This window comes from Rhinopithecus bieti, unplaced genomic scaffold, assembly GCF_001698545.2.
Source record: "Rhinopithecus bieti isolate Rb0 unplaced genomic scaffold, ASM169854v2 scaffold_55189, whole genome shotgun sequence".
NCBI lineage: Eukaryota > Metazoa > Chordata > Mammalia > Primates > Cercopithecidae > Rhinopithecus > Rhinopithecus bieti.
The window spans coordinates 1,281,636-1,303,053 of record NW_016821812.1 but is presented as its reverse complement, the minus strand read 5'-3'; the positions used below and the strand labels follow the sequence as shown (position 1 = coordinate 1,303,053).

Sequence of the window (21,418 nt, the reverse complement as noted above, 5' to 3'; positions counted from 1 at the left end):
AAAAAAAAAAAAAAAAAAAAAAGCACCCAAGTCACTCTACCCCTCCAGAACAGGGAGCACAGAGGTGAGCAGGAGCCACAGGAGGCCCCTGGCTCACTTGTGGGTCCAAGCAGGACAGCGGGCAGCAGGACCGGAACTCTTGGTTCACCTCCTTTTCTCTAAAGACGTCTATGTTGTCTGATATATTCCTGTGAAGCTTCATCTAATATTCCTCTGATTTAGGCCCTTCATGTCCTCAGGCACTTTGCTACAATTTTATAAATTTGTGACAGCCTTTAGCATAATGCAATAAAATAATATTCGTTTCCTCTGCAAGAAAAGCAGATGTGGCCTATCTACCATTCTTTCAGGGCCTAGGAAAAGCCTGAAACTCAGTGTCTCAATCAAAGACAATGAGAGTCAGCAAAGAGCAGTGGCAAGCCTGGGAGCCTCAGAGCCAGTGAGACCTGAGTCGGAAGTCCAGGTCTCCACTGTATTTTCTGGGAAAGCTGGGTAAGATTACCTTTCAAAGCCCGGTTTCCTGATTTTTAAAAAGGGAATAATAGTTCTGCAATGAAAAACAAGTAATATATGCAATGCTTGGCCCTCATGTCTGACATGTAATGGACACTGTTATCTTTAATTGCAAAGCTAATATTTATTCAACCCTGTAATAAAACAGGGTCCTAGGTGTCTGTGAAGTAATGAGGAGGAGGATATAAACCTCTGAGCAAAGCTGAGTGAGCTTTCACAACCAAGGTTCTCTAAAAATGACAGAGCAGACCCTTGAGTTCACCTGGCTCTAAGAGTGTCCTAAGCACTCACTCCACCTCCTACTGGATTGATGTAAGTATAAAATACCTTCATGGGTAATTCAACTGTTAGGAAAGAGGTATAAGCCTCACACCACGGACTGCAGAGATAGTAATACCTGTTGTGAGAAGCTGTCTGGTATCCAACTGCCAAAGCCTGTCTCAGGATATCATTCACCAGCTGTTCTGTAGCCTACAATGGAAGGCGCTGTTATTCTTCAAATGGCCATCTGCTTGCTGGCAAGAAGGGACGCATCTAACCCCATCCCTTACCCCAAATGTCTGAAACAACTGCACCTAGGGATTGAAAAGTCCTTAAGAAAAAATTAAAAGTCTCAGTAATAGACGATAGTTGATAAAGGCCATGTTTCTGGGAAATTATGAATTGGAGTGATTTTCATTAATCAGACATTATTCTATTGACTGATTGATTGACTGAGAGATGGAGTCTCACTCTGTTCCTCAGGCTGCAGTGCAGTGGCACGATCTCGGCTCACTGTAACCTCCGCCTCCTGGGTTCAAGCGATTCTCCTGCCTCAGCCTCCCAAGTAGCTTGGATTACTAGGCGAGCACCACCAAGTCCGGCTAATGTTTTATTTTTAGTAGAGATGGGGTTTCACCATGTTGGCCAGGTTGGTCTCAAACTCCTGATTTCAAGTGATCCACCCGCCTCGGCCTCCCAAAGTGCTGAGATTACAGGCGTGAGCCACCGCACCCAGCTCTAGACATTGTATTTAAGGAAAGCAGTTGTTACTGAGGTACCCCTATTCTTGGGGAGGATCCACGAGGAAAGGAACTGCTGACCTAGGATCAGGCTGGGGAAGGAGGCTGCGGCATTTTCACACCCCTGCCAGGGTCAGGACAGTTGGGCTGTTTGCCGTTGTGACATGTACAGAAAATCGTAAGCTTTGTCTCTGCCACCTCCTAAAGCAACGAGCGCACTGACCACCCTCCTCCAGAATGTCTTAGGAGGCACCTGAAACCACGTGGAAAAATATCTTCAGAGCGACATGAGTACTCAGGGGAAACATAACTTAGTCCACTTAAAAATCAGAAGAAAAGGCCGGGTGCAGTGGCTCAAGCCTGTAAATCCCAGCACTATTGGGATGGCCGAGGACGGGGCGGATCACAAGGGTTAGGAGATCGAGACCATCCCCTGGGCTAATATGGCGAAACCCCGGTCTCTACTAAAAATACAAAAAACTAGCCGGGCGAGGTGGCGGGTGCCTGTAGTCCCAGCTACTTGGGAGGCTGAGGGAGGAGAATGGCGTATAACCCGGGGGGCGGGAGCTTGCAGTGAGCTTGAGATCGGCCACTGCACTCCAGCGTGGGGTGACAGAGCAAGACTCCGTCTCAAAAAAAAAAAAAAAAAAAAAAAATCAGAAGAAAAAAAACAAAAAGAGAGAACCTAAGCTCAAATAAGATGAGAAATTTTAAAGCATGTTATCTTTGTTCCTTTTCTGTCCTTGCCCCTTACTCCAAACCGCCTGGGATGCAACCACCCTTCCTGGCTGGCGGCCCCTGGAAGCACCCACCTTCAGGATCATGTCCTCCACCACGGACGCATACACGTTCCTGTGGAGCGCCACGGGCTGCAGGGTGATCCCAATCTGGAAAAGCAGAAGAAAGCCGTTTGTTCGTATCGCTGCTTTAAAAACAGCCTCTCGCCAACCAAGCATAACTCTTTGACACCCAAAGAGATGCCTGGTTGGAAGAAGGACTCTGCAAACATGCTGGGCAAAATTCACTGGAAAGGAACACAGAATATGACATCTAGACGAATGTTATCTTGTTTTTCCACATTTCTGGCTGATTTCTAAAATGTGACTATAATCCTACTTTAACTCTCAAATCTCCTTCGTGGAAGAACCTGGTTGGGATCTGCCATGAGCTCTGATAAGCGAACACCACTCTGGAAGTTCTGGAATCAAGACTCCAGTGTCCTGTTTGCACTTGGAAACTGCATCTTGCCCATTTTTCATGGCAGCCAATGAAAGCACACTGTCTTTCACCTCGGGCCCTGAGCAACTGACAGATGCTGAAGAGCTGCTAGGCTCTAGCAGGGTGGATAAGTACCTCTCTCCGGTATAATAAGGTAGGTGCATGCCATCTGCACCACAGGCGGGGCACTCAGGACCTATCAACACATCGGGGGGGATTTCGCACTGACGCGCACCTCAGAAATACGACAAGCCTCATGAGGGAAAGGTGCTTCTACTGAGGCAGATGAGAAAAAATGAGATGAAGAGTAATCAACCGTTTCTATCTAGCCAGCTTTGCTTCAAGTCTGTGTTCAACAAGCAACCTTTTCACGTGTAATTAGCGTTTCTGCCCAAGGGCTCTGATGCAGGAAGATGGGAGCCCAGAGAGCACACCTGGGTCAACCAGGCAGAAGGAAGTCAAGCATTTACACCACTAGAAGAGTCTGGGTCTGAGTCTGGGTCTGTGAGGCTGAACATCTGGGTCTGGGTCTGTGAGGCTGAATGTCTGAATGTCCAGCTCTGAGTCTGTTCTGCTGCATGAACTATTAACACCACAACCCCTACCTTCTGTGTGACATCCCCAATAAATTCAGACCCTGGGGTTGGTGGCAGGTAGAACTTGACTTCCTCTTGTTTGTCTTCCTGCTCCTTCTTGATGTTTATCTTTACTGGCTCAGAGAGGCTGAGGATGTCCACCTCCTCCTCATTCTCGGGTTCCCTTTTCTGGAACTGCTGCAGGTCCTCCAGTTTGCGGCAGAGGTTGTCCGCAGAGGAGAACGATGATGGGCACTCTAAATGAAAGCGAGCAGCGTTAAGACAGCTGTGGGGCCAACGGAAGAGGACTTACCATCTCCAAGAGACCCATGGTCTGAGGAAGGGGGAAAAGCATCAGCGGAGCTGACCTTCTTTCCAGTTCTAATATTCTATGGATCTATAATAATGACAGCTAGTAATTCATGAGGGAGAAAGGCACAAAGACAGGCATCTTGTGTGTGATCTATGTAAAGCAACTGCCATCTAAGACAAAAGAGTACGGAATTCTCACTTTTACCACCAAAAACCAGGCCACTCCCCTCCCTCTGAGTATTAAGGACTAACCTGATTTTTCTACATCTCAAATTTGGAAAATTTAGAAATGCAGAGTGAAGAAAATAAAAAGAATCACCCCTATTCTCACTGCTCAGAGAGCAGGACTGTTAACACTTCAATGTATATTATGGGTCCAGTTTCTAATAAGGTAGTTTATACAAAGCCTAATCAGGAGTGTGAGGACCTTAAGGCCAGGTCTAGGGCACTAGCGCCCTTCCACTTTCTGGATGAGTGTGTGAGGTCCACACCAGGTACAAGATTTAAGGGCACCCAGCTTCTGGTCTTTTGTTTTACTGACTGGGCTCTAACACGCTCCAGCTGCTCAAGTTATGCTGGATGGCGCTATATCCTGGAAAACCCATTATAAGTTGAAAAACATCATTCTTTGACTTGGGATATATATATATATTTTTGAGACAGAGTCTTGCTCTGTCGCCCAGGCTGGAGTGCAGTGGCTGGATCTCAGCTCACTGCAAGCTCCGCCTCCCGGGTTTACGCCATTCTCCTGCCTCAGCCTCCGGAGTAGCTGGGACTACAGGCGCCCGCCACCTCGCCCGGCTAGTTTTTTGTATTTTAGTAGAGACGGGGTTTCACCATGTTAGCCAGGATGGTCTCGATCTCCTGACCTCATGATCCGCCCGTCTCGGCCTCCCAAAGTGCTGGGATTACAGGCTTGAGCCACCGCGCCCGGCCTAACTTGGGATATTTTCAACTTACGATGGCCTTATCTGGATGCAATCCCATCAGAAGTCAAGGCCTGTGCTGATGCCTACAGCTTTCAGACCACTGTAAAGTCACAAAATCAAATCACGGTCAAACCACTGTAGGTCAGGGGCTGTCTGTAATCAGTCAGATTAACAGGAAGCCTAGTACATGCAAGGACTGTGCTTTCCACACAGTGTCAGTGAAGCCCGGGAAACATCAATACGGTCTCTGCTCTCCGAGTAGCTTAGACAGCAAAGTCAGACAAGCCCTTGTGCTGCTGATGTAAAGCGCTGCAGGAGATGAGAGGAGAGGCCATCCTGCATTAGGCTCTCAAGAAACTTAATGGCAAAGACGGGACTTGCCCTTTTTTTTGGACACAGTCTTGTGCTGTCACCCAAGCTGGAGAGCAGTGGCATGATGACAGCTCGCTGCAGCCTCAACCTCTTGGGCTCAAACAATCCCCCCGCCTCAGCGTCCCGAGTAGGTGGGACTACAGGCGTGCACCGCCATGCCCAGCTAATTTTTGCATTTTTTGTAGAGACAAATTTTCACCGTGTTGTCCAGGCTAGTCTTGAACTCCTGGGCTCAAACAGTCCTCCTGCCTCAGCCTCCCAAAGTGGGAGGCCACTGAGCCTGGCCCTAAGTCTTAAAGGAACCCCACCTCTACGCTCCAGGTTTCCTTGGACAGGGAGGCAGAGCTTCTGTTTTTCTACATAAATGGGGCTGGGGGCAGATAACAACCTATCTTTTTATTTTATTGAGACAGGGTCTGGCTCTGTTGCCCAGGCTGGAGTGCAGTGGCGTGCTCATGGCTCACTGCAGCCGCAATCCGGGCTCAAGTGATCCCTCTCATCTTAGTCACCCAAGTAGCCAGGACTACAGGCGAGGTACCACACCCAGCTAATTTTTGTATTTTTTGTATGGACAAGGTCCTACTATGTTGCCCTGGCTGGTCTCAAACTCCTGGCGGCTTAAGCAATCTTGACTTCTCAAAGTGCTGGGATTACAAGCATAAGCCACTATGCCCGGTCCAACCCTTCTTATTCTTTAAGGTGAAACTCAAAATGCTTCTTCTCCCTACGTATCTTTAATCCCTTGGTCCTACATCCCATGGCCCTGCAGCAGTGGTTTTTTTTTTTTTTTTTTTTGAGACAGTCTTGCTCTGCAGCCCAGGCTGGAGTACAGTGGTGCAATCTCAGCTCGCTACAACCTCTGCCTCCCTGGTTCAAGCAATTCTCCTGCCTCAGCCTCCCAAGTAGCTGGGACCACAGGCGGGCAGCCACCACGCCTGGCTAATTTTTCGTATTTTTAGTAGAGACGGGGTTTCACCGTGTTAGCCAGGATGGTCTTGAACTCCTGACCTCGTGATCCGCCTGCCCCAGCCTCCCAAAATGCTGGGATTACAGGTGTGAGCCACTGCGCCTGGCCTAGTAGTGCTTTTTTATCATAAAACAATTCATTTCACCTGCAACATTACTAGTTTTCACAAGTGCCTCCCACACTGGGTGGCGTCCTCCAAGCTGGGTTTGGAGATAAAGTAACAGATGAGACACAGGCCTCATCTTCACAGAAGGAGCACAGACTTGTCTGGGGCATAGGGGGGTCCTTAAGGTCACAAAAGATGGGGAAGCTGCTTCGATCTGCAGGAAAGGAGATGGATCAGGAGTCTTCAAAGAAGAAATGATGCCAAGCAGGGACTCTGGAGTGAACAGTGTGAGCCTGCTGCACGGCAAGGGCTGGAACATTTGTGGCTGGGGCACAACACTTGAGATACTTGGGTACCAACAGCTCCACGGGGACTGCATAGTCCCAGGGAGGACATGGCAGGAGGTAGGAAATGCTCTTGTTCTCTACAGCACCTCTTCCAAATCCTCACCTCTCTCTAAGCGAATGCCCCCAGGCTGCCAGGCGCTCTGAAGGCTTACCAGGCTCGCTGTCGATCTGGGTCAGCACATCCTCGATGGAGTCCCCGTCATTCCTCAGGCTCTCAGGGTCTGGTGGGGTGTAGCCATGACAGCGGCACCAGTGAGCAATATGCTTGGTTTTGAGGGGAGTCAGGTGGTGAAATCTCGGATTCTTCTCCAGGATTTCTTGTAAGACTTTTCGCATTGTCATTGCTCTTTGCCACTTAAAACAAAATTTTTTTTGGAACCATAATCAAATCCTTCCACTTAACACAACTACGTTATCATGCAATCATAAATCACCATCCTAACTTAACCTGTTAGAATTTTTTTTTTTAAGAAAAAAAACCTGATTGTGTTACTCCCCACTTAAAAAAAGTAGAACTTCTACCAGCTCCCTAATGCTTATAACTAAAACAGCAACTCCTAGGTTTGGCCTTTAAAGATTTTCACCTGGTCTCAACCTAGGACCTCCCACTTCCCCTCCTATCCCAACTTTCCCTAAACCGACCACAGCACCTTCCCACTGTAAGGACTCGATACGCAAGTTCATTTAAAATTCTGAAACTCAGAAAAAAAGTTAGAAACTGTGAGGGATGTTTCTACCAGTAATGGAAAAGAAGGCAGCCCTGAAAGTCGGCTGGATACAAGTCTTTGAAAAATGAGACTTTTTTAACTGAGGAAAATATTCAGCCATCAAATATTTCAATAAAATATGCTGCAATCTGTATCCCTGTTCCCTAAGAAAAGGTTTCTGCAGGCAGCCAAAATGAACAGGCAGACGTAGGTTACCTCAGCAGCTCTCCTTTTTCCAATGTTCCAGCCATAGTACTGCTCTACAGACTTCGCAGAAAAGCAGCTGGCATCTTCACCTAGAATGCACATACCCAGCAAATCCTGAATAAAGCTCTTACGATTCCAATCACATATCATTTGCTGGAGGCAAGCCAGTCACTTCTTCAGATCTCTTTATTGCATGTATGTTCCTTACTGGGCAAGATGCAGCCTAACACCAGGAGGGCGTCTCCTCAGAAGAGAAGGCGTCCTGTCGTGTGTACTCAAAGCAACACACCTTCTTGGGAACTTGGCTTCTTTGGTGGAGAAGGTAATCACTGCCACAGGCTATTAAAGTCTGTGGAACTGGCGCTCCACTAGGAGCCCTGGACCCGCCATTAACTCACAAGGTGGCCATGGTAGATGGTGTCTCACTTTGTTGCCCACGCTGAAGTGCAGTGGCGCGATCTCAGCTCACTGCAACCTCTGCCTCCTGGTTTCAAGCGATTCTCCTGCCTCGGCCTCCTGAATAGCTGGGACTACAGGCATGCACCACCATGCCTGGCTAATTTTTGTATTTTTAGTAGAGATGGGGTTTTACCATGTTGACCAGGCAGATCTCAAAGTCCTGACCTTAGGTGATCTGCCCACCTCAACCTCCCAAACTGCTGGGATTACAGGTGTGAACCACTGCAACCAGCTTGGTTTTCTTATCTATAAATTGAGAAAGCTGGGAAGATAGTATCCGAACTACCTTCCAGCTCTTGTATTCTGTATTTTTAAGGAGAGAGAAAACTGTGTGTGTGTGTGTATGTATGTGTGTGTGTGTGTGTATATGTGTGTGTATATATACATATATGTGTATGTATGTGTGTATATACATGTATATACACATACACATGTATATGTATACACATATACACATACACACACACACACAAACACGTATATATGAGAGAGATTTTTTTGTTTGAATTTCTTCTCTCAGGCTGGGAAACTGTCACCAAAAGTTTATTCTGAGATACATCAAAATGATCCCCCAAACTTTACCTTAGAAAAAGAGACTACTGCTTTGCTATTACAGTTGGAAAAAATAAGTAGGTGGTCTGTACCTGGCGTACGTGTTCAGAGCCCTACAAATCTGAGTGGCGTGGAGGCTGCCCCTGGCTTCCCTCTCAGTGTGCATGGTGGTCTTGCCCATGAGCATGCTCCTGTGTCCGCAGGCTGCTGGCCCCTCAGCAAAGGCTATTGATTCTGTCAAAACAACTGGGGCTAAGCAGCAATTTACTCAATCTAGCTAACGATGGGCAGTGACACAGCACACCACTTTGGGAGGTCTTAAAAACTGTGCATTTCTACAGTGTGCAATCCTGAGTTTCAGAGGAAAGATGAATGGTCTTAAGAGTCAAACAGAACCAGGTTTGTATCCTGTTTCACCACCCATGGCTCTGTGATCTCGAGCAAGTTATTCAACCCTGTTCATCCTCAGTTTTCTCATCTGTAAATGGAGATGACACCAGCTACCATACAGGAGGCTGGGATTATATGAGACAGTGAACGTACCCAGTCTGCACAGGACCTGGTACACTGCAGCCAAACACTAAACGCTTTCCTCATTCATAAACGCCAAATGCTAATACAGAGTTTTAACTGCATACAAAACAATTTATGATTTACATATGAAAAACGTAAAACATTCCTTCTAAAGAACAACACAGTAAAAAGAATAAAAAACTAACTGCATGTGAATGCTAAAACCCTTGCAAATGAGCTGTAACTCTAGCTGAAACCTTGTAAGGTAACTGCCATTATCAATATTAATTTACAAACCCAAGTGATTTCAGTCGACTCAATACCTTAAATTCACAGCTTTAAAAAATGCACCCCTATATTCAGTGTAATTGTCTTACTTTTTGCAGTGATTAATGGAATCTTCTTTACTACTGCTGTTAAGAGTTGCTGGATAGTCTCTAAATGGTCTATCCTGAGAAGGATAAAAAAAAAATAAGGCAATAAATTAAATACATGTAGCAGTTTCCATAGCCATATATATGCCATATACTTAATGGATATATTCCATTCTGAGGGAATTATAATGTAAAAACATCATATTAACATGTCTTTCCTTCCATAGATTACCTTCTTTGTAAACGAAAGGTGTTCTATGCTTAAAAAGAAAATGTCAAGACTAAATAAGATTCCAGGAATGGAAGATTATGCGCATATTACAGACAGTTAATCTACACCTTAAAATTAAATAGCAATATAATCTTTTTGCAATGTGACTGCTACTAGGGGAGAAAAATTCTGTATGCCCGTCTTAGGGTTATTACAGTTCACGCCTCCATCTACCATATTAAAGGGCTAAGTTTCTATTGTCCCCAGCAGTTTGATATACTTAAAAGTAGCTGGTCAGAAGTGGCTTCCTGATTTAGAAATTACGAAACCTCAGGAAGCATTTTAGAAGAAGCAAAGAGTGTGTATAGCCCATGAAGAGGCAGCTAAGATTAGGCAGGCATGTGGACACCCAGTCACAAAGCACGTATACACCTGAGTGATGGCAACAGGAGAAATTTTGTGCCCAAGGGCTCAGCAGAGAAAGCCCACGTTGGCAATCTCAACTGAAATGAGGTCTAATCCCATCTGAGGCTTCTAAGGCTACAAAATCAAGTGCCACCTCCAGTCACATCACTGTATAAAATGATGACCCTCAGCTGTGCATCACTTGTCCACTACACAGGCACAGACAGTTCCTCCCATCAAGGGCTTAGAGCTACACACACAACTCTGCACATACTCAGCTGTCACAGGTATGACAAACACCCAAAGCGGAATTCCTTTAGGAAAGATTGGAAGAATTACTTAATGACATAGTTTCCCAGCTCAGAACTTTCTTCTGTTTTCACTGCTGTCTGACCCTCCTGAGAGAGGCAGCTCGGCCCAGGTGTTTCTGGTTCAGTCTTCACTACAAGGCAAGAGCAACAAAGAGGCAGCTGTTAGGGGTTAGCAGTGGAAGGACATGTGCAGGCACAAACAAAGCTCCTGCAGTGAAGCTCAGCAAGGAAACTGCCACTCCAGCTGTTGTGGGGACACAGCCAGGGGACTGAGATGGCTCCTATCATCCCAGGGTCATCAGACAAGGGAAGAACTGTTAGCCTGGATCTCAGGGGGGACAACTCCAGCCTCATGACAGGGCGGGGGCAATAAAATGGCTCCTCAGATATTTCTTAAAGGGCCACCCATACTGCTGTGTAAGATCCCTCACCCCCTCCCCACACATGTGATTTAACAATGCTACATTGAAGTACAATGCTGGTTTGTTCTAAGTTCTAATATTGTGACCTTTCCAATATCATCTCTCCAGCTAGTTTATCAACTTTCAGCATTATCTTAGCGTTCTGAGACACAAGGCAGAAAGCAAAAATCAGAATGCCTGTGCTTGGACATTGATGTTATCAATGTCAGCGTGTTGCTCTAATCCACCATGCTATCCCGATCTACTCTTGTGGGCAGGAATGTCTCCCACTGCCAGCTCGCCAAAGTCTGGCCCCTACCTAAACCCCCTTTACCACAACTATACTCCCCAAATGAGTCCCTCTAACTTGCCACTTCTCCAAAGGGGAAGCTGAGTCTTTGTCTCTCCTGTGCCCTTAATCTGGCATACCCCTTGACTCCCCACAGCTAAAAAACCTCTACTCTTTTAAAGTCCAGGTTATAATCCATGGTCAGTACAAAGTCTTGCCCTTCTCCACACCCTCTGCCAACCCTGATCAGACATCCCAAGCTGCAATATTTCAGCAATCATTTCCCTGGCCACATGTCTTGTGTTTATCAATGATTGCTTGCTGTCTACAGCAATTCTTTTCAACCTTATTATAAATTTATTAAAGGGTAGAAATGATCCTTTATACATCTCTGTGTTTCCCTCAATGTTAAGTCTACCATATGAGTATTTAGGACATATTTGCCAAGTGGTTGATTTGCAAATGCTGAAAATTCAAAAGATTCAGATTATGGTAACGTCCTGCATAAAACTTCTGGACATCAGAAGAGAACGTGAACGACAACAAAAAAGATAACAAAACTTCTGGACGAGAACTCTGAGATCCTATGTACCTTTTGCAACAGCTGCTGGAACACAGCTGGGGACAACTGGAGTTGGGGCAGCTACAGGCAGAATGGCAGGTGGCTTGCTGGTAGAAAATGACTGAACCACTAAAGGGAGAAAAGGACGGACGGATATAACAAATACAGAGATTATTTTTAATGAGGGTGATCTAACTCCCAGGTGATAACCCCACATGAGACGAACAGCACAAAGCCAACTTGAGGAAAACAGGAATTGCAAAGTCCCTTTTTACTAGTGGGCGATTATTAGATATGAGGGTAACTGAGGTATATCTTCAACTGTAGAAATGGGAGCCTGTCACTAAACTAAGAAAGTAACAAGCCAGGCTGGGCGTGGTGGCTCACGCCTGTAATCCCAATATTTTGGGGGGGCCAAGGCAGGTGGATCTTCTGAGGTCAGGAGTTCAAGACCAGACTGTGCAACATGGTGAAACCTCGTCTTTACTAAAAAATACAAAAATTAGCCAGCTACTCAGGAGACTGAGGCATGAGAATCGCTTGAACCCAGAGGCGGAGGTTGCAGTGAGCCGAGATATCGCCACTGTACTCCACCCTTGGCGACAGAGCAAAACTCGTCTCAAAAAAAAAAAGGAAAGGAAAACAACAATCCAATTAATGTAAATTCTTATAAACACTTAAAACATTCCCCCTTCAACTCAACTTTAGATAAGGGCAGCTATTTAGAAGCCAATGAACATTTGGGTTTTGAGTCCTGGCATTGGTGCCCTAGCATTCAAGGTGCAGGGAGTACCGTGATAGCTGAAGGGCGGCTGTACACGGGCAGAGCAGTCACCACCTGGTAAATGCTGGGATACGTGGAAGCGGCCACAGCACAGAGGCCCGTGGGCAAGGCACTCACCTTTATTCACAGGCATCAGGATTGTCTGCACCCCTCCAGACGTGTTTACGCTGAGTGGTTTGAGCTGGCTGGGAATCGTCAGGACCGCCTGCTGGGGACTGGCTTGGCTGGAGTGAATCTTTAACAGTCCTAGAACAAATTGGAAGACAAGGCCACGTTGAAGGTCAGGTGCTTCAGGAAAGTCCCTTATCCTCTGTGCCACCCATATTTTGTCATGGAGGAAGTTACCTTCCAGTAAACAAAAGAGCGAGAAGCAGGAGGCAACAGATGCTGTGGATTTCACAATAAAACATCGGCATGACAATAATTGTTTATTTATTTAACTTTTTGAGATAGAGTCTCGCTGTGTCACCCAGGCTGACATGATCTTGGCTTACTGCAACCTCTACCTCCCACGTTCAAGCGATTTTCCTGCCTCGGCCTCCCAAAGTGCTGGGATTACAGACATGAGCCACCATGCCCAGCCCCTATTTATTTTTATTTTTAGAGACAGGCTGTCGCCCAGGTTGAAAAGTGCAGTGGTACGATCATAGCTCATTACAACCTTGAACTCCTGGGCTCAAGCGATCCTCCTGTCTCAGCTTCCAGAGTGGCTGGGACTACAGGCATGCCATGACACACAGCTAATTTTTAATTTGTTTCTGTAGAGATGGGGTCTTGCTTTGTTGCCCAGGCTGGTCTTGAAACTCCTGGCCTCGAGCGATTCTCCCACCACGGCTTCCCAAAGCACTGGGATTTTTTTTTTTTTTTTTTTTTTTTTTTTTTGAGTCGTATCTCGCTCTGTCGCCCAGGCTGGAGTGCAATGGCGCCATCTTGGCTCACTGCAACCTCCATCTCCCAGGTTCAAGCAATTCTCCTGCCTAGGCCTCCTGAGTAGCTGGGATTACAGGCACATGCCACCACGCCCAGCTAATTTTTGTATTTTTAGTAGAGACGGGGTTTCACCATGTTGGCCAGGCTGGTCTCGAATTCCTAACCTCAAGTGATCCACTCACCTCAGCCTCTCAGCTGGGATTACAGGCATGAGCCACAGCGCCTGGCCAGCAATGGGATTATAGATGTGAACCACTGTGCCTGGCCATAATGATTAAAAGTATCCTTGTACCACAACCATGAAGTAACATTTTTGCTAGTAAAAAGGATAAAAAGTCACCCAAAATCCTACCGCAGAGATAATCAATACTAATGTTTTCAGATAGTACTCTTCCATGTTTGTTTTCTATGACAATTTGTTTTGCACATAGCTCTGATGTGTACAAAATTTTGGATTTTGTACACAGTTCTAGATATAAAATTCCGTGTTTTGATGTCAAACATTGTCATTATCCTACTTAAAAACCTATGCTGGCTCCTGACTGCCTAAAACATATTTCCAAAATTAGCTTCAAGCATTCAAGGTCCATTTTAATCTGGTCCCAATGTATGCGCATCTCCTTCCCACTGTCCCTACGTATCTAGTATGTCCATCTGTCTACACACCACACCTCATCATTTCCTAGCTCTGTGCAGCCCTTGTTTTTCAAACATCAGATGTTCTCTATCATTTTAGAAAGGATCACTTTCTCTCATTTTATTTTAAAGGTGATTTCCATATTCCCATTTCCATGTAAAACTGTTCTAGGCATTCAGAGGGCCACTTAAAAAATCACAAAGGGCCTTTACTGGGAAGGAGTATACAAGGCACAAACAATACAAACACGTTTTAAGAAATACTTAAAAACAGTGGTCAGGCATGGTGGCTCACGCCTGTAATCCCAGCACCTTGGGAGGGCGAGGCAGGTGGACCACCTGAGGTCAGGAGTTCGAGACCAGCCTGGCCAACATGGTGAAACCCTGTCTCTACCAAAAATACCAAAAAAGTAGCCAGGCATGATGGCAGGTGCCTATAAAACAAGCCACTTGGGAGGCTGAAGCAGGAAAATCACTTGAACTCGGGAGGCGGAGGTTTCAGTAAGCCAAGATCATGCCATTGCACTCCAGCCTGGGCAACAAGAGCAGAACTCCGTCGCTGAAAAAAAACAACAACAACAAAAAAAACCAGCATCAGGAGCTAAAGATACTTTAAGGCACCGGAAAGCAGCTGGTCTGAGCTAAGGAAAGGAATAATCTTAAATACTTTCTAGAACAAGGCCTTAAATAAACAAAATCTTTCTTTGGAATACAAGAGTGTTATATCAGTCAGGTAGTAATACTTCCTGAGACATGATGTTGAGGAGTTTAACAACGATCTGAAGTTTCCGTATTTTTATGCATGCTGACCAGCTAACAAGTTAAAAAGTACTAAAAGGCTTATATAAACATAGCCAACCCCCATTCCACCTCCCTATTTTCATCTAGTTCCCTGCTGGTATCTACTTTAATCCCTTTTGATTCTTTTTATTAATATTTATCTCAGTATATGTAAAAGAATGTGTAGGGCCAGGTGCAGCGGCTTACACCTGTAATCCCAGCACTTTGGGAGGCCAAGAAGGGAGGACTGGTTGAGGCCAGGAGTTTGAGACCAGCCTAGGCAACAAAGCAAGACCCCGTCTCTAAAAAAAAGCAAACAAAATTAGTACCGTGTAGTGGCATGCCCCTGTAATGCCAGCCACTTGGGAGGCTGAGGTGGGAGGACAGCCCAGGAGTTCAGAGGCTACAATGAGCTATGATCAAGCCCCTGCACTCCAGCCTGGAAAACAGAGCAAGACCCTGCTCTAACAATAAAATAAAAATAATTTTAAAAGGAATGTATTCATTATAGGCCTTGATGCATCAATTTTTAATTTTACCTACTGATTTACTATTAGGGTAGTTGGTTTTGTTTTTTTTGTTTTGTTTTTTTGTTGAGACAGTGTCTTGCTCTGTCACCCAGGCTGGAGTGCAGTGATGCAAGCGATCATGGCTCACTGCAACCTCGACCTCCCAAGGTCAAGTGATCCTCCCACCTCAGCCTCCCGAGTAGCTGGGACTACAGGCACAACTACCACACCCAGCTAATTTTTTTTTTTAAGAGATGGGGTCTTGCAGCATTGCCCAGCCTTGTCTCAAACTCCCAGCCTCAAGCGATCCGCTTGCCTTGGCCTCCCAAACTGCTGAGATTACAGTTGTAAGCCATAGCACCTGGCCCCTAGATGGGGTCTTCAGTGGCTTCCCCCAGAGTCAAAGTCAAATCTAGCCCCTAGATGGGGCCCAGAAAAGGTGTAAAAAGTTCCCCCTTTAAGGCACTTATATACCCTTTCTTCCCTATACAGACATTCCCTTACAATGGTTGATTGGAGTTTTTTACTTTGGCATGGTATGAAAGTCACAGGCACTCAGTAGAAACTGTACCTCTCTTGTGATGCTGGGCAGTGGCAGTGAGCCACAGTCCCCGGCCAGTCATGCATTTTTTTCCATTTAGAATATTTTCACCTTATGGCAGGGTGTGGTGGCTCACGCCTGTAATCCCAGCACTTATGGATGCCAAGGTAGGCAGATCATGAGGTCAGGAGATTAAGACCATCCTGGCTAACACCGTGGAACCCTGTCTCTACTACAACTACAAAAAATTAGCCGGGCATGGTGGCGGGTGGCTGTAGTCCCAGCTACTTGGGAGGCTGAGGCAGGAGAATGGCGTGAACCCGGGAGGCGGAGCTTGCAGTGAGCCAAGATCGCACCACTGCACTCTAGCCTGGGTGACAGAGCGTGACTCCGTCTCAAAAAAAAAAAAAAAAATTTTCACCTTACAATAGCTGACTGGGACATAACCCCAACCCCATCCCATATTTTAGGAATGTCTTTGGAGAGGGTACACAGGAAATATATTTCAAACTTTGCCTGTCAGAAATAGTTCTACCCTCACTCTGTAATGATCTCCTTAACTAGAGAATTCTAGACTGAAAGTAATGTTCTTGCATTTTGAAAAGCAGTAGTATGCTAGCTTCTAGCACTGCCACTAAGAAGGTCAATGATAATGTAATTTCTGAAATTTTCAATTTCTTTATAATTCTTTATAAAAAATTTCTTTATAATTCTTTATAAAAAAATAATAAAATCAATTTATTATTCTGAAGTAATAGTAGTAATGACAACAACATCCACAGCCTCTTATCCAAAGGCAGTAAGGGGTGTGTCTGCATGTGTGTGTGCATGCGTGCGTGTGTGTATCTCGGTGATATTCAGTTTTTCCGGTAGACCAGTGTGCCTTTTGAAACTGGCAGTTCATGCCCTTCACTTCTGGGAAAGATCCTTGTCTGGCCAGAGCTCCCTAATACATCACCAAATTTTCTTTCTTAGTATCTACTTCCTGGTCCATTCCCTGCTTCTACCTCGTGCCCCAGAGCTTACTGTCAATACTACACCAATGATCCTGTTAAAAGGTAAGGCAGATCATATTCCACCTTAGCTTAAAACCCTTCAGTGGCTTCCCCCAGAGTCAAAGTTCCAACACCCCACACAGGCCCTGTGTGCTCTGACGGAATCTCCTCGTGCTCTCTCCCTTGCTCATGCAGCTTCTGTCCCAACGAGACCTTGTTTAATGCAGTTTACGATGCACACAAAAAACTTAATTGAAAAACTGCTGGTTATAAGTAGGAAACAGTTTGATCCTTTTATGAAAATGTGGGCTGGGTGCAGTGGTTCACGCCTGTAATCCTAGCATTTTGGGAGGCCGAGGCGGGTGGATCACCTGAGGTCGGGAGTTCGAGACCAGCCTGGTCAACATGGTGAAACCCCATCTCTACTAAAAATACAAAAATCAGTGGGATGTGGTGGCACATGCCTGTAATCCCAGCTACTCAAGAGGCTGACGCAAGAGAATCACTGGAACTCAGAAGGCAGAGGTTGCAGTGAGCCAAGATTGTTCCACTGCATTCCAGCCTGGGCGACAAGAACAAAATTCCGCCTCAAAAAAAAAAAAAAGAAAGAAAGAAAATGTGATACAGAAAGTTCCAGCAGCAGCAGCATCTTAGGAAACTAGAACTTACAGCAGGGAGACTTCATTTACTACATGCCAAAAACATGATCAGAAAAGAGACAAGGGAAGGGCATTCATTATTATAATAATTCCTTTTATTTCTACAATTTCTACTCCAGTGTCCAACGCAGGGCCTCAAATAAAACATTCAGTTAGTAGAGAACAAGCACTCCCTATCCTAGAAGTTGGTCAATTTTAACAGGGAGGTAGAAATCAAGAGAAAAATATAATCAGCCTTAATTTTTTGTTCTCTATCCAAAAAACAAGACACGAGGGGCTTGGTGTGGAGCTACATATGAATGAAGTAATAATAGTAATGACAACAACAACATCCACAGCCTCTTATCCAAAGGCAGTAAGGGGTGTGTCTGCACGCGTGTGTGCATGAGTGCGTGTGTGTATCTCGGTGATATTCAGTTTTTCCGGTAGACCAGTGCCAGCCGTATGCTGGCTGGTATCAATCTGCAACAAGATAATAGAGTAGAAACTTTTAACAGTTTGATAGTGCTGCGACATTTTAATTATATTTTACAGAAGTATCTGTCTGTACCAGATCGTAGAAAAACAAAAACAAAACTGATCATTCAAGTTTGAGAAGCAAAGCCATGTATTTTATCAGCTTCCTGGCAGCTGAGACAGTATGATGTAATCAAACACATCAATATTCTATGTCAAAACACACAAATATTCACATTAAATAATATAAACATGCTGTCAATGGAGGTCCAATTGTGCCCCAAAATTAGTTATAAAAAATAAAATCTCTGGCCAGGCATGGTGGCTCATGCCTGTAATCCCAGCACTTTGGGAGGCCAAGGCAGGTGGATCACCTGAGGTCAGGATCAAGACCAGCCTGGCCAACCTTGTAAAACCCTGTCTCTACAAAAATTAGCCAGGCATGATGGCAGGTGCCTTTAATCCCAGCTACTCGAGAAGCTGAGGCAGGAAAATTGCTTGAATCCGGGAGGCAGAGATTGCAGTGAGCCGAGATCATGCCACTGTACTCCAGCCTGGGCGACAGAGCAAGACTCCATCAAAATAATAATAATAACAACAACAATAATAATAATAATACAATACAATACAATATAATCTTGCAGCCATAAAAAATAATGAGTTCATGTCCTTTGCAGGGATATGGATGAAGCTGGAAACCATCATTCTCATCAGCAAACTAACATAGGAACAGAAAACCAAATACCACATGTTCTCACTCGTAAGTGGGAACTGAACAATGAGAACAGTTGGACGCAGGGAGGGGAACATCGCATACCGGGGCCTGTTGGGGGGTGCGGGGCAAGGGGAGGGAGAGCATTGGGACAAATATCTAATGTATGCAGGGCTTAAAACCTACATGATGGGTTGACAGGTGCAGCAAACCACCATGGCACATGTACACTTATGTAACAAACCTGGACGTTCTGCACATGCATCCCAGAACTTAAAGTAAAATTTAAAAAAATAAAATCTTTGCTTTTCACAGCTTTAGGGATTTTAGAATTGCAGATAAAGGACTATGGACTAACAACAAGAATGATGACAGACAATAATGGCAGAGGCAATTGTTTATATAATGGCCACTACACGCCAGACAGTATTCTAAGCACAGATATATTACTAACCCATTTAAACCTCTCGAACTCATGAAGTAGGTATTATCATCCATCTCATTTACAGCTGAGAAATTGAAGCAAATCACTTCAACTAGCCCATCTGGTCTCAGGACGCATGCTCTCTGTTACTCAGAAGCAAAAGGTACACTTTTCTGAGGCCCTCTAGTGCAGGCACAAAGACACCATAGCTCTTACTGGATCTCCAGCCTATCATTCTAACACTAGCCAAGATAATAACTAATGTTAAAAATTATGACTTGGAGTCACCAAGGCTAAGATATATTTTATATACTTTGTTTATGAAAGCAAAGAAAGCTATACATTTTATAGTGAATTCTATTCAACACTGATTATAGGAAAAAAGAAATTAGTACTTTAAGGAAAGCAAACTCTTGGCTCTCTGCAAAATTACATTATAAAAAAAGCTAAAATACCCAGTAGGGTTCTGTCTGCGTGGCTAAGGTTTTATTATATCATTCAAAAATTCAAAGAGTAACTTTCAAATGATAATTTAAAGTCTCAGACAAAATCTGATATATAGATTTTAAACAAAATAATTTATCTAAAAAGTACCTGTTCAAAAAATGCTGCTGGATTACTTTTAACAATTTATTATACAAAATATTGCTTAAGACCCTCCAAAAAATAGCTGGGCACAGTGGCTCACGCCTATAGTCCTAGCACTTTGGGAGGCCGAGGCGGGCAGATCACCTGAGCTCAGGAGTTCGAGACCAGCCTGGACAACATGGTGAAACCCCATCTCTACCAAAAACAAAAAATTAGCTGGGTGTGATGTGTGCCCGTGGTTCCAGACACTCAAGAGGCTCAGGTAGGAGGATGGCTTGAGCCTGGAAGGCAGAGATTGCAGTGAGTCAAGACTGTGATATCACACTCTAGCTTTGGCAACAGAGTGAGACGCTATCTCAAACAAACAAACAAACAAAAAAGATCCTCCAAAAATATTCTAGCCCTATGAGAGAAAAGAGAGAGAAATAATATCACAATGAAACTCACCTGATACTGTGGCTTTCCCAGAGATGGGGTTTGGTGTGGGCACGAGGGACGTGGCACTGACGACGGTGGGGGTGGCAGCCTTGCAGGTTCCCACGGTGGTCTGGCTCACACACACTTGCGGCTGCCCAGAAGTTTTCGTTACAGAACTGACCGTAGATGAAGACATGGGAACCATTCCCTCAGACTGCTCACCCATGGGGCCAGAAACAACACAATTCAGGAAGGAAGCAGAGTGAGTGACTAAGAGCAGTGATGGCCACACAGCACACACACTAAGTATCATCTATTAGGTGTTAGTGACTACTTAGTAAATGCCATACCATTTTAAAAAAGATTACTTCTGTAGTTCAATGGTTCCTGTACTTTTACATTTCATGGACCAAGAAAATTTAAAAAATGTAAAACAAGGAAGTATCATAGGGTGATCATATTTTAAAAATTCACCACCTATTATATCCCTTTATAAAAGGCAATTTCATCACCAAAAAATTAGGAGGACATATTCTCAGAATATACACATGGACTAAAAATGAGCTTTATTAAGAATACATGACAATGTTTAAAGTCTGTCACTTCATTCAACAAACATCTACTGCATGGCCAGCATAATGGTTAAGTGCTAAGGCTCTGAGATAAAAGCTACCACGGAAACAGTCACCTAAGTATGATGATGCTATGGCAAGCACAGGCAAATGTCACCAATACAACCAAGAAGAAAGGTACTGCTTCTGCCTAGGAATAGAAAGGGGAGGGTACAGGAAACAGCTTCAGGTAAAACATCAGGCACTTTAGGGAAATCTTCCAGATTCAAGACAGAGAAAGGGAGAGATGCCAGGGTTTCTTGGCAAAGGAGAGTATGTAGAAAGTTGGTGAGGCATGAAAGAACACTGTATGTTCAAGGAACTGCAAAGCAGAGTAGTATGACTCGTGAAGAGGCACAGGAGGAGAAGCAGCAGCTGCAGGAGATGAAGCTTGAGAAGTCAAGTCACATCATTCAAGTCTGTGGGCTTCCAAGACAGCTGACAGATGGTTTTTCAATAAATGTTTCTAGGCCAACTGGATATTTACATAAAAAAGAATAAAGTTTGGTGTCTACCTCACACCATGTACAAAAATTAATTCGAGTGGCTGGGCGTGGTGGCTTATGCCTATGGGAGGCCAAGGTGGATGAATCACGAGGTCAGGAGATCAAGCCCATCCTGGCTAACACGGTGAAACCCCATGTCTACTAAAAATACAAAAAAAAAAAAAAAAAAAAGGCTGGGCGCGGTGGCTCAAGCCTGTAATCCCAGCACTTTGGGAGGCCGAGACGGGCGGATCACGAGGTCAGGAGATCGAGACCATCCTGGCTAACATGGTGAAACCCCGTCTCTACTAAAAATACAAAAAATTAGCCAGGCGAGGTGGCGGGCGCCTGTAGTCCCAGATACTCGGGAGGGTGAGGCAGGTGAATGTCGTGAACCCGGGAGGCGGAGCTTGCAGTGAGCTGAAATCGTACCACTGCACTCCAGACTGGGCGACAGAATGAGACTCCATCGCAAAAAAAGAAAAAAGAAAAAAGAAAAAAAAAATTAACTCAAATGAATCTGAAACCTAAATATAAGAGCTAAATGGGGCCGGGCGCGG

The 21,418-nt window shown here is 44.9% G+C and overlaps 1 protein-coding gene across 1 annotated transcript in view; it reads right to left on the bottom strand.

Moving 5' to 3' along the window:
- YEATS2 (YEATS domain containing 2) overlaps nt 1-21,418 on the bottom strand; it is a 112,297-nt gene that overhangs the window by 2,939 nt on the left and 87,940 nt on the right. The window contains 10 exon segments of the mRNA XM_017860613.1: nt 911-984; nt 2,327-2,401; nt 3,338-3,564; nt 6,493-6,694; nt 7,264-7,343; nt 9,156-9,229; nt 10,108-10,210; nt 11,362-11,460; nt 12,233-12,361; nt 19,793-19,976. Of these exon segments, the coding sequence (XP_017716102.1) occupies nt 911-984; nt 2,327-2,401; nt 3,338-3,564; nt 6,493-6,694; nt 7,264-7,343; nt 9,156-9,229; nt 10,108-10,210; nt 11,362-11,460; nt 12,233-12,361; nt 19,793-19,976 (1,247 nt within the window).